We start from the raw sequence: 15,868 nt of genomic DNA, 5'->3' as shown, positions 1-15,868 counted from the left end.
ATAAGAGTTTTAAAAACAAAAAAAAGAGAGCTTCAACTGGCAGATTATGAACATTTATCAATGTACTGAAAGAAGCACAGACATATCAAAAATGGAATATAGATGCAAAGTCTGAAAGGCATAGATTGTCAGAATGAATGAATGCCTTTAGCAGAGGTTGAGTTAATCTACCGTGATTCTCATCATAGCATAGAGGATCAAATAACTTTGTCAAGTGTGGAGTTGCAGCTGCTTGGTATGATTGATATGCAGAATATAGGGGCGTAGCTGTTGTTTTGAGAAAATGTACATAAACTATTTTGGGAGACCACCACAGTCCATGTGATAATGCAACCATAGACCAAGGAATTTACTCTTTGACAAGCCATCACAAAGGAAGAGAATGTCACCAGCGAATGTAAACCATGGCAGCCCAGACAATGCATGTGAACCATTTGACAGAATTCCTGAAAGAAATGTGGTCTCATGGAATGCGATGAATACAGGATATGCATGGAATGGAGTTTGCGAGGAAGCTCTCAAAGTGTTTGGATTAATGCCACTCATAGGTGTTTAATTATTTGGAAGACTACCTCAAGTTGATATGGAACACGTGAAATGCAAATCATGGGAGCCTTGACGTGGCATGTGAACTGTTTGATAGAATATCGTGGCAGATAAGAATGCATCAGGGAAGCATAGGAAATGCGTTTGACAATGCATGTTAACTGTTTGGCATAAGTTCCTCAAAGAATACAGAGATTATCAGCAGTGCACATACACTATTTGGTATCATCCCTCACAGTTACGTGGTCTCAAGGCATGATAATGTGACAAGGTGTGTGAACTAAATGTTGTTTCCAGCCAAGCTGGTCTTTGATATCATTTTTTTTTATGCTGCTGCAAATCGTGGGAAATGTGGAATGCATAGACAACGCCCGTGAATAGTTTGACAGAATTCCTCAAAGAAATGTGGTCTCATGAAGTGCGATGATTGTTGGATGTCTACCAAATGCAGACCGTGGGCATAGGGAGAGCACAGACAGCGCACGTGAACAGTTTGATAGGTGGATCAAATAGTATAGGTGCAACCACGGCTAGGAAATTTGTGGCAGAAGGTGCTTATGTGTACATTGTTGACATCGATGAAGAGGGAGGGGTTAAAGTTAGTCAAGAGCTTGATGGGAATGCTTCATTTGTGAAGTGTGAAGTGGCAATAGAGACCCATGTGAAAGGGGTCATAGATCGAGCGATGGAGGAGAAGGGGCGTCTAGATATCATGATGAACAATGTGGGTATATTGCATGCTCATGGTAATTTCATCGCACAGGTCTCTGTTGAGACTTGGGAAAGAGTGATAGCTGTGAATGTTATAGGAGCTATGTTAGGAATGAAGCACGTTGCAAGGGTCATGATTCCATGCAACTCTAGTTCCATACTCTTCAATTGCAGTGTTTTGGGACTAATGAAGATTGATAATGCCTCTCATGGTTACATGGCTTCCAAGAATGCTCTGTTGGGGTTTGATGAAGAGTGTTGTAGTGGAGTTGGCAAAGGAAGGAATATGTGTGAATGTTGTGTCATCCTTTAGGATTGTGACAAAGATGATTGAGGAGTGGCTAATGTCTAGGGTGATTTGCGATGACAAGTATTTTTCCCAAGATGCTTGTTGAGATATGAAAGGTGACAATGAAAATGAAGGAAAGAGAATTAGTCATACCTAATGCAAGCTTTCCCATTATTATTCAAGAAGGCATTATGTTCATAGAAAGGAAAGGTGCTTAGCAAATGCAGTTAGAATGTATGATTTGGCCATGTATTGGAAAAAGACATAATGGTCATCTTGACAAATCAAGTAACTTGCACTTTCTTTGGAAATATTGGTTTTAGGTTACCATTTTGGTAAAGGTGACTTTTTGTCACTCATTGTAACTAAAGGTTAGGAAGTTGACTTTTTTGTGCATAAGTGTGTAAGTTACTAACTCTTTGAAATTCACGCAGAAAAGAGTTAGTTATTAACCCAGGATAGAGTTAGCTACTAAGGTGGTTATTCTGGGAAGCCTATAAATACAAGGCTATTGGTAATCTAAGAGGGGGAGACTTTTTATAGAGGGGAAAACTTTGCTAGAATTCCAGGAGAAACTTGTAATGACATTTTGATTTGCACTATGTATAGAAAGGATTTTGGACTTGTATATTTCCAAAAGGATAATGAAGAATACGTCTTAGTTCGTATGTTCTAAATGTATTCATGTGTTATTATTGCCAATTTCTCATATGTCAAATTGGTAGTCTTTTTTATGCATATGTGATTTGTACAATTGATGTGATGATGCACAAGCAACCTTTGGTATCTCAGTTTGAATGTGTTGAAGTATCTTATCTCTGCGTATGTTGAGATTTGTCATTCTTCTTTGTCATCATCTCATGGCTAAGCATATTACGTTACAAACTCCCCTCGTAATTTGTTGTGAATGTTGAGAAATCTCAGTTGATGGTCATATGTCTATTGTTGGGGTTTCTATCTTTATTTCCTTTTAGTTCTATGTTTTCTCCTTTATGTACTTTCAGGTTAAAAGTACACGAAAATCCTAAACACCCCTATCATACGAGGGAGCTACCCCTCTCAAATGCAGAGGAAGATCGTGTTTCACAGAACGATCTCTCCAACTATTGGAATGTTTGTCACTACTTATCAGGCAAATAGGGTCAGTTTTAGGTAAACGACCGTAGTGACAAATCTGTTTACCAACAGGTTCCTAAACACGTGGCTCCAAACAAGTCATCTCCATCGTGTGTCGGCATAACCCCAAAACTACCTCTCTGATAGCCAATGACAAACCTGATCACTGAAGACAGATCCATCAGATATTGACGTAGCTTCTCACAGACTCCTTTAATAGCCGATAACACTCTCATGACCCAAGGAGGATCCATCGGACTTTGGCATAGCTTCCTTGCAGTCCTTCTGATAGTCGATGACAACTCGATCGCCTAAGGTGACTTCATCGAGTATCGGCGTATCTCCAATCCTAAACTTCCGATAGCAGATGGAAACCCTGATTGCCTAAGGTGAAACCATCGAGTATCAGTGTAATGCCAAACAAGTCCACCCGATCACCGATTCTACCCCAATGGTCAAAGGAAACTTCATCAGGTCATTGGGATGACTTCAAATCTGCTACTTTGAGCTCCATAATAGATGATTCCTAAGATGGGCTTGCTAAAGAGAGGCCAACAAGAGCAGAAGGGGTAAAAGAATGAGCCTAGAGTAGTTAAAGTGCCTAAAAGGGACAAGAATAAGATATTGCTAACATCTAAGAGAGCAGGAGGGAGAATTATCCTCCTATTGGGGATAACATATGGATTTCGCTAAACTGATGGAGGCATTGCCTTATCAGGCATAGCATTGGTTTTTCCTAGGATTATAACTCCACGTCTTCTACTCCTAAGAAAGCAAGCTCAACTTCTTTGTTGTTTCCTTTTGATGACATGACCTAAGATAGATCATCAGGGAAGATGAATGCCATCAACTCCCAAGTTAGCTAACTCATCAACCCTTTTGTTGCCTTCCCTATAGATGTGATTGATCGTAAATCTCTTGAAACCCTTGCATAATTCAATGGCCCATGTCAATAGAGATTTGAGTCTCCAATTGGGAAAACTACCTTTTCTTAGAGCATTGATAATAATTGCTGAGTCCCCTTCAATTTCCAAATTCTTCACTCCCAACTTTCTGCAAATATAAAGGCATGCCAGCAAGGCAACTAGTTAAGCCTAATTATTAGACTTATTACCTATTGGGTAAACCCTGAGGGAAATTTCCTTTCCTTACCATTTATGGAGAGAGAATCCTATCCCTGCTACCCCTAGGTTGCCTCGAGAAGCCCCATCAAAGTTTAGCTTCAACCATCCCTCACCTAGAGGTTACCACTTACATTCAGCTCTTTTCCTTAGATTTACTTCAGGGCCATCCTCAATATAGGGTGGGATAGATATTCCCTCCCATATCCCCTTCATCTTCTCATCCCAATAAGTTACTATAGAATTCTTTAGATCGAATTTGATCATACTGTTGATTTTTTCAATCATAGCAGCCTCAATTTTATTGATTACCCGCTTCACTTCTAATTTTTCATTTTTGAAAAGATGCCTATTCCTTTCCTTCCACAATTCCCAAATTATGGTAAATAGAAGTGATATTCATAAGCCTTCAAATAGATAGCCTCTTCTTAGTATAGGCCAATCTTTGAGCATTCCTAAAATAGTTTGAGGAAAGGTAGAGGACCAGCCTAGTTTTTGGGTAAACCACATCCAACATTGGTTTGCATAGTTGCAATTAAGGAGGAGGTAGTTTGTTTCCTCTTCATCCTTTTCACATGGAAGGCATCTACTAGGTCCCTCATACCCCATCCTCCTAATTTTTTTAGCAGTCTAGAGCTTATTCTGGAGAGAAAGCCATGTGAAGACTCCAGCTTTGGGTAGGCAATACCTGTCCCAGCAAAGTTTCAGAGGCAACTTCGGCTTGGGTCTAGGTTGAGCTTTAGTGATGTGATTATACCCATCCTTGGAATTGTATTCCCCATTCATGGAGCCATCCCACACAAGTGATGAATAATGATGAACAGTTAGTACCAAACCGTTACTAAGAGGGGGGGTGAATTAGTATAGGCAAAAAAACTTTCCCTGAACCAATTTGATTGCAAAGACTGCACTTAACTGGTAAACAATAACATCGGTCTAAATCAGGGTACTACTAGTAACAACATAGTAAGACTATGAAATACACAAACCAGTAACACCTAGATTAATTCAAGACCTAATACCTTATCACAACTTCACCCAAAAGCTTAAGCAAGTAATACATCAGAAATACTTATGACCATTGAATCAACTTGCATTACCACTTAACATAAAACACTAAACCATCACATGAAAAGCATCACACATGACACACTGATTTTTCATGTGGAAACCTGGCTAGGAAAAACCACGGTGGGAATGAATACCCACAAGTTGTTCTTTGAACTCTTCTGAAGTACGCTCTTTTAGGAGCCTAGTCTGGTTAAAGACTTTTACAATAGGTTCTGCTAGGAACCGATCCTGCTAGGGATCACTCAGTTAAGGGATGGCTAAATACCTGGTTAAAGGTTAGAACCCTGTTAAAGGTTACCTCACAAGAGGATTTGAAGAAATCATTGAATTGAGTCACCCTGTTAAAGGATTTATACAAAAGCCTGTTAAAGCTACCCGGTTAAGGGATGTTCCAATTGCTGAAATGGTTAGAAGTCAATAGGTAATACACTGATCTGATAACAACACACAATGCCAAGGCAGAACCTCTTTAGCTCCTTTGCATCTGCAATCACACTCTACAGGTATCAACACACTTCTTTAGTCAGGCAAGAATCAAGTATCTCTTTGCTTGGATATACACATAACATTTGCCAACAACTTCAAAATGAAAAACATCATCAACCTTGTAGGAAATAGATAGGTCGGTAGCATAAACCCTAAATCCTGAACATTTAGGTTTAACAATTCAGTCAATTCAATCCTGACCGTTAATCATACTGCATTGAATACAACAGTCTTGAATAGATCTCAAGACATTCTCCAACGTTCATTATTTGCCTCTTCAGGAAGTTGATAACCCATCACACGCTCTCCACGTTTACAGAGACTTCACACATTCCTGAGGTAGATAGGATCAATCTCCATGCAAGATCCTCAAGGAAATCCTTCACGCGCACAAGGCTGACATGGCAACATGATCTAATCTTCATTACAATAATAACTTCATCACAAGATATCATCAGTTGAATCACATAGGCTTGGAATGCATGAACCGGAAACCCTGAAGATGAGACTACCAACCGGTAGTCATGCCAAATGAAACCTCGATACAAAACTTCCCATATACTGGTTCTCATTCCAACATACCGCTTTACTTTTTCACATATACTGATTCACAATATCATACCAGTTCTCTTTCCAGTTTGCTTACTTCAATATACCAGTTCATACTTCAACATATTGACATCAATGACAACATACAACATTATCATGTCATCAAGCTCTGCACATATGCCAACAATCTCCCCCTTTGGCATTGAGGCAATATACAAAGATATCTCTCTACTTCGCATCTTCTCCCCAATACTGCATATATCTTCTTTGCTTCACATCTTCTCCCCCTTTGACAACAATGCCAAAGTGGAGGCACAAACATCTATGTTCCACTATGTTGCTCCCCCTAAGGAGTAGTATCCTTCAACACACCAATCCTAAAAAAGATTTATCAATGCAATACTTGAATGATGTGGAGAACACACATTTAGTTCAGCTCTTGAAGGGACAACGCCCCTAATTCACATCTTAAATAGGTAAATGTAGCCTTCGATAGAGGCTTGGTGAATATGTCTGCTAACTGCTCCGTACTGGAAACATGTTCCAATACAACTTCTTTGTTCTGAACCTTCTCCCTCAAGAAATGATACTTGAGCTTGAAGTGCTTGGTTCTAGCATTTAAAATCGGATTCTTAGAAATATTAATTGCACTTGTGTTGTCATAATATATACTTACTGGTTCAGATACAGGAACTTTGAAACCACTAAATGCATGTTTCATCCAAATTGTTTGAGTACAGTTCATAAATGTTGCAACATATTCTGCTTCTATTGTAGACTGAGAAATACAACTCTGCTTCTTACTCATCCATGAGACTAGTCTACCACCAAGAAAGAATGCACCACCAGTTGTGCTCTTCTGATCGTCCACATTACTAGCCCAATCAGCATCTGTAAACACTTTGAGGTTGAAATCATTACTGTATGGATACCATAATCCATAGTCAATAGTTCCCTTCAGATATCCAAGAATCCATTTGACTGCTACCAAGTGGGATTCTCTTGGACCTTTCTAGAACCATGCAGTAATGCCCACTGCATGTGCAATGTCTGGTCTGCTATGTACTACATAGTGCAACTTACCAATCATTGATCGGTATTCCTTCTCATTTACCAACACTGAGTCATCCTCTTTTGACAATTTACAACCAGTCACCATCGGTGTACCAACCAGTTTGTTGTCTTCCATGCCAAAGGTCTTCAACACCTCTTTGACATACTTGGACTGAGTGATAAAGATACCATCTTTCATTTGTTGAATATATAGTCCAATGAAGAACTTAATCTCCCCTATAAGTGACATCTCAAATTCCTTCTTCATCTCATCTACAAAATCATGACTCATCTTGTCATCTCCAATAAAAATTATGTCATCAACAAATACTTCATAGATTAGAATTTGATCTCCTTTTGACTTCAAATAGATATTGATATCTTCACTTGTTCTTTCAAATCCTATCTTCACAAGATGAGAGTGTAAGCATTCATACCATGCTCTAGGTGTTTGCTTCAATCCATACAAGGCTTTATGTAGCCTACAAACCATGTCACTATCTTCTGATAGGGCAAACCCATCTATTTGCTCTATATACACCTCCTCTTCAAGTATTCCATTCAGAAATGCAGATTTTACATCCATTTGATATACTTTGAATCCCTTGAAGGTTGCATATGCAAGAAGCATACGAACTCCTTCCAATCTAGCTACTGGAACAAAGGTTTCTCCATAGTCTTCTCCTTCTTCTTGAGCATATCCCTTACACACCAGTCTGGCTTTGTCTCTTACCACTTTGCCATCTTCATTCAGCTTATTTATAAAAACTCATTTGGTGCTAATGACATTTTTATGCTTAGGTCTGGGTACCAAAGACCATGTACCATTATTTTCTATCTGGTCAAGTTTCTCTTCCATTGCCTTGATCCATTCTTCATGTTTATGTGCCTCTTTAAAAATTTTAGGCTCAAATTAAGAGATCATGCAAGAATTTTCCCTGACCTTTCTTCTTGTAAGAATTCCTGCATCCTTATCTCCTATGATCTACTTTGGATCATGTTTCATCTTTACATACCTAGGAATGATCTTAGTTGTTTCCTCTTTCTTTTCTTCTTCATCCTCATCTTCATCAGCATCAGCATCTACCGATGTAGAAGCACTGTTATTGGTACTAGGCTATTTTGCAACCGGTTCCTAGAAGGTTACAATTGGTTCATCTACCACTCGCTTACTGTCGATTTCCCTAGGTTTCTCAGAGGTTTCATCAACTCTAGCATTGATACTTTCAACAATTCTCTAAGTCCTATTGTTGAAACATTTGAGAGCTTTGCTCTTGGTGGAATACCCTAGAAATATTCCCTCATCACATTTTGCATCAAACTTTCTCTAGTGTTCACTCCTCTTGATATAGAACTTGCTACAAAAAACTCTAAAGTATCTTACCACTGGTGTCTTATTGGTCCAATACTCATAAGGAGTTTTATGCTTACCTTTCTTGATGAGTACCCAGTTCATAGTGTAGACTCCAATGCTCACCTCTTCTCTCCAGAAGGTGTGAGCAACCTTCCCTTGAATCAGCATCATTCTAGTTGCTTCAACTACAGTCTAGTTGTTCCTCTCTACTAGGCCATTCAGCTGTGGAGTTTGGGGGGCAGACAGTTGCCTCTTCATGCCATTCTTTAACCAGTACTTGTTGAATTCACTAGAAGTGAATTCTCCTCCTTGATTAGTTCTTAGGAACTTAATCCTCTTACCACTTTCCTTTTCGAATAGTGCTCTGAAAGCTTTGAACTTTCCAAAAGCTTCAGACTTATCTTTCAAGAATGTGACCCACATCATTCTTGAGTAGTCAACAGTGAGAATCATAAAGTACCTATCTCCCTACACATTCCTAGTTTTCAAAGGACCACACAAATCAGTATGCACAAGATCAAGTAAATTATCTACAGTGAAAGATTTACCTTTGAAGGTTGAGGAAGACATTTTCCCTAGTTGACACTCCGTGCACAAAGGATTCTCTAGTTCACTTAGCATAGGCAATCCTCTAACTATCTTGATCTTATTGGCCTTCACAATATTATCAAAGTTTGCATGGTAGTCTCCTATGCCATATCCATCTATCATCAAACTTAGCCATTAGACATATATTGATATTTGCATTTAATTGAAATAAGCTACCTCTGGTCTGCATACCGATGGCCATTAGTTCACCACTCTTTCCTTTTATTTTGCACACTCCATCTTTGAATTCCAGAGTGAGTCCATTATCATTCAGCTAGGCAACACTCAAAAGGTTGTGCCTGAGACCTTCTACCCAATACACATTATCATCAGTACTTTTTCCATTTAGAGAGATGGACCCTCTGCCTTTTACCATACATGGTGCATCATTACCAAATTGGACCACACCACCATCATACTCTTCTAGAGACAGAAACATACTTCGGTCACTAGTCATGTGGTGAGAACAACCACTATCAATAATCCACTCATTGGAATTATCAAAGCAAGAGACAAGAGCCTTCTTGTCTGACACATCTTCCTTAACTGCTACAAACACAATGTCTTCACTTTCCTCATCTTCTGATTCCCCATCAGTGACACCTTCATCAACTACTACAAAATAGTTTCTCATGTTTCCTCCTTTGAACTTCTTGAACTTCTCCGGTTTGTCCTTATTTTCACCATTAGGATAGCTTACAACAATGTGTCCTATCCTTTTGCAAGAAAATAATTTCAAAGGGAGCTTACCTCTATATTTACCAGTTCCCTTAGGAAGTCTCTTGGCAAGAAGAGCTTCAAATTCCATAAGGATCTCCTCATCATCCATTTCTCTACTTTGTCTTGGTTCACAACTAGTACTAGCTTCTTTTCCCTTTCTAGATGGTGCAGAAGATGCTCTAAAGGCTAATTCAGTCTTTTGAATACTACCATCATATATATTTAGCTCATATGCGGTCAACTTAGCAATGATGGAGTCTAGGGATACCTTAGTCTTGTCTATAGACCTCAACTCTTGAATAGCAGCAACCCTTAATGCATAGACTGGTAACAAGGATCTCAAGACTTTTCTAACAATAGTTGAATCATCTATTTTACCTCCTAGACTCTTGATTTCTCCAACAACATTTTTTATTCTTATTCCATATTGTTGAATGGTCTCTCCTTCAATCATATGCATGTCTTCAAACTTTCCCCTAAGGCTCTCTTCCTTAGCTTGTTTCACATACTCATCATTGCCATAGATATTCTCCAAAGCATCCCATACTTCTTTGGGATTGTCTTTATCCTGAACATCAATAAACTCAATGTCAGATAGACTGCTGATTAGGGCTTCCATGACTTCCCGATTCTCCTGAATCTCTCTTCTTTGATCATCAGTGAGAGTACCGGTAGGGATAACATAAGCATTCTCAACATAACTCTAGTATTGAGCACCCATGCTTCTAATGTAGATCTTCATTCTGTCCTTCCATATCTTAAAGTTATCTATGTTGAACTTTGGACCTTCCCTCTTCATCATTAGAGTAGGATCTTTTCCTCAAGCGGTTAAGCTTACAACATAAAGGACCTGGAAGATGCTATGATACCAATTAATAAATAATGATGAACAGTTAGTACCAAACCAGTACTGAGAGGGGGGGTGAATCAGTACAGGCAAAATTTTTTTCCCTAAACCAGTTTGACTACAAAGACTGCACTTAACTGGTAAACACTAACACCGGTCTAAATCAGGGCACTACCAGTAACAACATAGTAAGACTATGAAACACACAAACCGGTAACACCTAGATCAATTCAAGACCTAATACCTTATCACAACTTCACCCAAAAGATTAAGCAATTAATACATCAGAAATACTTACGACCATTGAATCAACTTGCATTACCACTTAACATAAAACACTAAACTATCACATGAAAAGAATCACACATGACACACTGATTTTTCACGTGGAAACCCAACTAGGAAAAACCATAGTGGGGATGAATACCCACAAGTTGTTCTTTGAACTCTTCTAAATTCCTCTCTATTAGGAGCCTAGTTCGATTAAAGACTTTTACAATAGGTTCTGCTAGGAACCGATCCTGCTAGGGATCACCCGGTTAAGGGATGGCGAAATACCCAGTTAAAGGTTAGAACCCTGTTAAAGGTTACCTCGCAAGAGGATTTGAAGAGCTCATTGAATTGAGTCACCCTATTAAAGGATTTATACAAAAGCCTATTAAAGCTACCCAGTTAATGGATTTTCCAATTGGTGAAAATGGTTAGAAGTCAACAGGTAATACACTGATCTGATAACAGCATACAATGCCAAGGAAGATCCTCTTTAGCTCCTTTGCTTCCGTAATCACACTCTACAGGTATCAACACACTTCTTTGGTCTGGAAAGAATCAAGTATCTCTTCGCTTGGATACACACATAACATTTGCCAACAACTTCAAAATGAAAAACATCATTGACCTTATAGGAAACAGATAGGTCGGTAGCATAAACCTTAAAACCTAAACATTTAGGTTTAACAATTCAGTTGGTTCAATCCTAACTGTTAATCATACTGCATTGAATACAACAGTATTGAACAGATCTCAAGATATTCTCCAGCGATCATTCTTTTCTACTTCAGGAAGTTGATAACCCATCACATGCTCTCCACCGTTTACAGAGACTTTGCACATTCCCAAGGTAGATAGGATCGATCTCCATGCAAGATCCTCAAGCAAATACTTCACGTGCACAAGGTTGACATGGCAACATGATCTAATCTTCATTACAATGCTAACTTCATCACAAGATGTCATCGGTTGAATCACACAGGCTTGGAATACATCAACTGGAAACCCTGAAGCTGAGACTACCAACCAGTAGTCATGCCAAATGAAACCCCGATACAAAACTTCCCATATACCAGTTCTCATTCCAACATACCACTTTACTTTTTCACATATACCAATTCATAATATCATACTGTTTCTCTTGCCAATTTGTTTACTTCAATATACCGGTTCATACTTCAACATATTGACATCAATGACAACATAGAATATTATCATGTCATCAAGCTCCGCACATATGCCAACAACAAGCCTATCCTTGTCTAGACTAAAGGAGATGTTTCTATCTTTTAGAATTCCCATGATATTATCTTTATCCATTACAGGGATATCCTCATTATCTATAACTATCCATTTCCACCCTGCTCCATCCTCTGAGGAGGAAATGTAGTTCCTAATCAGTTTCACTCTATTTGATTCTAGGAGTGCTCTTGTAGGCCCAAAATCATGTATATTCTCGATCACCTTATACTCTCCCCAAGAGTCTGACCAAAACAAGGCATCTTCCCCTAACCCTAGGTTCCATGTGAGTTTATCTGTTATAATATTTCTGCATTCTGGCATAAAGTTCCATATGCGAGAGCCTCTGGGTGGATTGTTTTCTATAAATATTTGGATAAGGTTTTCTCCTTTAAGGTATTTATGGTACAAGATTCTTGCCCATTTTAAATGGGGATGAATGAACATTATCCATACTAACTTTTCCCCAAGGGCCCTTCTTTGGTCATGGATATTTTTAATGCTAGCTCCTCCCTCTTCTTTTGGTCTAAAAATCTTATCCCAAGATAGGAGTGATATTTTCTTATCTTCATTGGAACCTTGCAAAAAGAAAGTTCTAAGATGTTTATTTAGCTCATCCCATTTTTTAGCTGATAAATTATGACAAGAAAGTTGGTAAATGGGCATTGCTGCCAAAACTGATTTGACCAAGGTTGCCCTGTCTACAAAGGATAGCCATTTCCCTTTCCAGGTGTTGATTTTCTTCTTGATTTTTTCTACCATGTGGTCCCAAGACTTAGATGTCCTGCTCCCCTTATCTAAAGGGATGCCTAAATATTTGCAAGGGAGGAGACCAGGCTTGATCTCCAAGACCCTACATATCTCTTTCTCAGATGTGGTTTCTATGTTGAACATAAACACAACTGACTTCTCCAAATTGACCTCTTGACCCGAGGCTTCCATGTACGATTTGAGGATACCTTTGAAGGCCCTTGCTTCCCTAATGTTGCCTTGACCAAAAAGCATTGTATCATCTATGAATTTCTGGTGGGTTATGGGAGTTAGACCACTGGTAATGGGTATACCTTTGATTCCACCCTCTTCCCTAGCCTTTGTGATAGACCTACCAAGAGCCTCTGCCATAATGATGAAGAGGAAAGGACACATAGGGTCTCCCTGCCTAAGTCCCCTAGAGCTACTAAAAAACCCTTTAGGTGTTCCATTGACCATGATAGAGAATTTGGGGGTGGATATGCATTCAAAAATAAGGTTGATCCAAGATTTGGTAAAGCCAAATGCTTTCAAACATTTGCATAAAAAATTTCCAATCAACTTTATCATATGCTTTACTAATATCTAATTTGACCAACATGCTTGGTGCTCCATTATGTTGGATTGAATATATAGCTTCTTAAGCTATGATTACCCCGTCATAGATTGATCTATCAGGCACAAAGCATGTTTTTTCTTTGATAATGATGATAGGGAGAAGTTTCTGAAGTCTAGTTGCTATAGTTTTGGTAAGTAGTTTATAAAGGGTATTACACAAGGATATTGGCCTATATTCATTAAAGCTATCAGGTTTCTCTTTTTTTGGAATCAGAACTAAGAAATTATTGTTGATCTCCTTCAGTATCTTCCCTGAGTATCTAACACCCTCTAAGGCCTCCATGATCTCTTGACCCATAAAACCCTAGCATTTTTGGAAGAAACTAGTTGGGAAGCCATCAAAGTGTTACTATTTACTAAATTTGCCATTAGTTTTAGGTTCAAAGTCATTTTATATACTCTAGTCAGTTATTACTACCAAATCATCCAGACGGTAATCACAGAGTAGTCGGTTATAGAAAAAAGTAGTCACAGAGCTTAGTATACACCGAGCTATCTACTGAGTAACACTCTATGTCTACTGCACAGCAAAAATGATATACCGAGTGAAATGTGTTACCAGATTCATTGAACCTAGACACATATGGGAAACGTGTTACAAGATCGAGGAACAGGGAATCATTATCACTTAGGAAATTGCACCTTAAAGATTTTGTATGATCTTGAGGTCATCTATCCAATGAAATATTTTGTATAGTTATTCATTCGATGAATCATGTTTGTAAGATCAAAGCATGAACAGATCACTGACATAAGAGATCTATTTATACAACATGAATTGAGGAACATATATAGAGGTGTATGAAGCAAGACATGTGTAATAGATAAGGAAGCACTGAGTATTGTGACTGTTAGAGACACAGAGGTCACCAAGAAGGATTTCAGAGAACAGTCAAGGAACAGAGTAAACATAAGGGTTTACCGAGTTAATCTATGGATTATCAAGGTATGCTATAAGCAAGGTAATCTCATTTTGAGCACATAGAATTTGCTATAACATTTCAGATGTGAAGTTGTAGATATTTTGTAATATTGTGTTGCAATATTTTGAGTTGTAAGAGAAACCTTTAATAGGGTAAAAGACTCTAACAAAGTCTATAAATTGTAAATCCTTTAACCATGTGCAACATTTAGAATAAGTGTTGTAAAATCCTTTAGCATGGTAGATCTAATGAGCTTGATACTCCTAACAGGGTATGCTATCAGAAATAGCTAAACATGTAGCTCTAACCGAGCAACCTTTATTATTGCAGTAGTGAAGTTGTGGGTGCCATCCCCACCGCAGTTTTTCTCTCTAACCAAGAGTTTCTGCGTAACCAAAATATATGTGTTATGGAGTGAATCATGTATGATTGTTATTTATTTGTTACAATAGTTTTTGGTTTATGCTTAACAGTAAAGTTATTGTTGAAGAAAAGATTTGAAGTACTGATTCACCCCTCCCCTCTCAGTACATTAACTTTCCATATTGGGCCTAACAATTGGTATCAGAGCCTGAATCTTGGAAAAGGGTTTAATTGCCTAAAGAGAAAGATCTTATCAATGGAAGGCTATAGACAATCTCGAAGAATTATGAATCTTCAAAATGAATTGGATCATGCTAATCAAATGATTGCTGACATGTAGAAACAAATGCAAAAATCTTTGAAAGTTAGAAGAAGATTGTCTGATGATTTGTAGGACTCTCAAGAGTTAGTGGAACAAATTGAGACATCATCTAAGAATAGTATATCTAAAGAGACTGAAGAAATGATTGGAGAACTGGAAGAAAAGAACAAAGCACTGACTAATCAGTTAAAAGCAATGAAGAGAGATCATGAACATTTCAGCACACAGATGACTGAAAATCTTGATGCATTGAGGACAGCCGAGGATAAATTAAGAGATCTAGAAAGAGAAAAACAACAGCTTGCAGCATTAGTATCTGAAAAGAATGATAAAATCACAAGGATGACTGGAATTCAACAAAATCTGTTATATCAATTAGGTTATGCACATCATGAAGCAAATCTAAGAGATGGTGAGAACCAAGCATTTAAACTTGAAGTATCAAGGTTGACCGATGAACTTGAAACAAAGAAGAAATCCAAAGAAACACTAAAGAAGAGTTATGAAGCATCAAAGATGTTGGTTGAGCAACTTAATACAAAAAGACCCAACAAAGTTGCAAGACTCGGTTACAAAGGAAAAGACTCTACTGAGAAGGGAAACCACAACCAAGAAAGGAGAATCATCAAAGAAAGATGGAAACAAGAAGAACATTATTTGCAATTACTGTGGAAAACAAGGACATACTGCTAACATGTGCCAAATCAAAAAAGGTAAGCAACTGAATGTCACAAGGTCTAATGGTTATTGTTACAACTGCAATAAATATGGTCACACATCTAACCAATGTAGGACAAAGTCTGCTAACAATTATCCGAAGGCAAAATTCAAAGGGTTTTGTAAAAACTGCAATAGATATGGACACAGTATTGAGAAGTGTTGGTTTAAGTAGGAGAGCTATATGTGGTCTGCACATCGAGCAAATACTAGAA

The 15,868-nt window shown here is 38.2% G+C and overlaps 1 protein-coding gene across 1 annotated transcript; it reads left to right on the top strand.

Annotated features, from left to right (window-relative positions):
- Nucleotides 1-382: 382 nt before the first annotated feature.
- LOC131066140 (secoisolariciresinol dehydrogenase-like) lies at nt 383-1,570 on the top strand. The gene is made up of 2 exons (XM_059209084.1): nt 383-523; nt 998-1,570. The coding sequence occupies exons 1-2, from the start codon at nt 383-385 to the stop codon at nt 1,568-1,570; spliced, it is 714 nt and encodes a 237-aa protein (XP_059065067.1).
- Nucleotides 1,571-15,868: the final 14,298 nt, after the last annotated feature.

The sequence above is a fragment of the Cryptomeria japonica genome, chromosome 1 (genome assembly GCF_030272615.1).
Source record: "Cryptomeria japonica chromosome 1, Sugi_1.0, whole genome shotgun sequence".
In the NCBI taxonomy this organism is placed as follows: Eukaryota; Viridiplantae; Streptophyta; class Pinopsida; order Cupressales; family Cupressaceae; genus Cryptomeria; species Cryptomeria japonica.
Note: the sequence above shows the minus strand (reverse complement) of the source record. Positions and strands in the feature narration are given on the sequence as shown.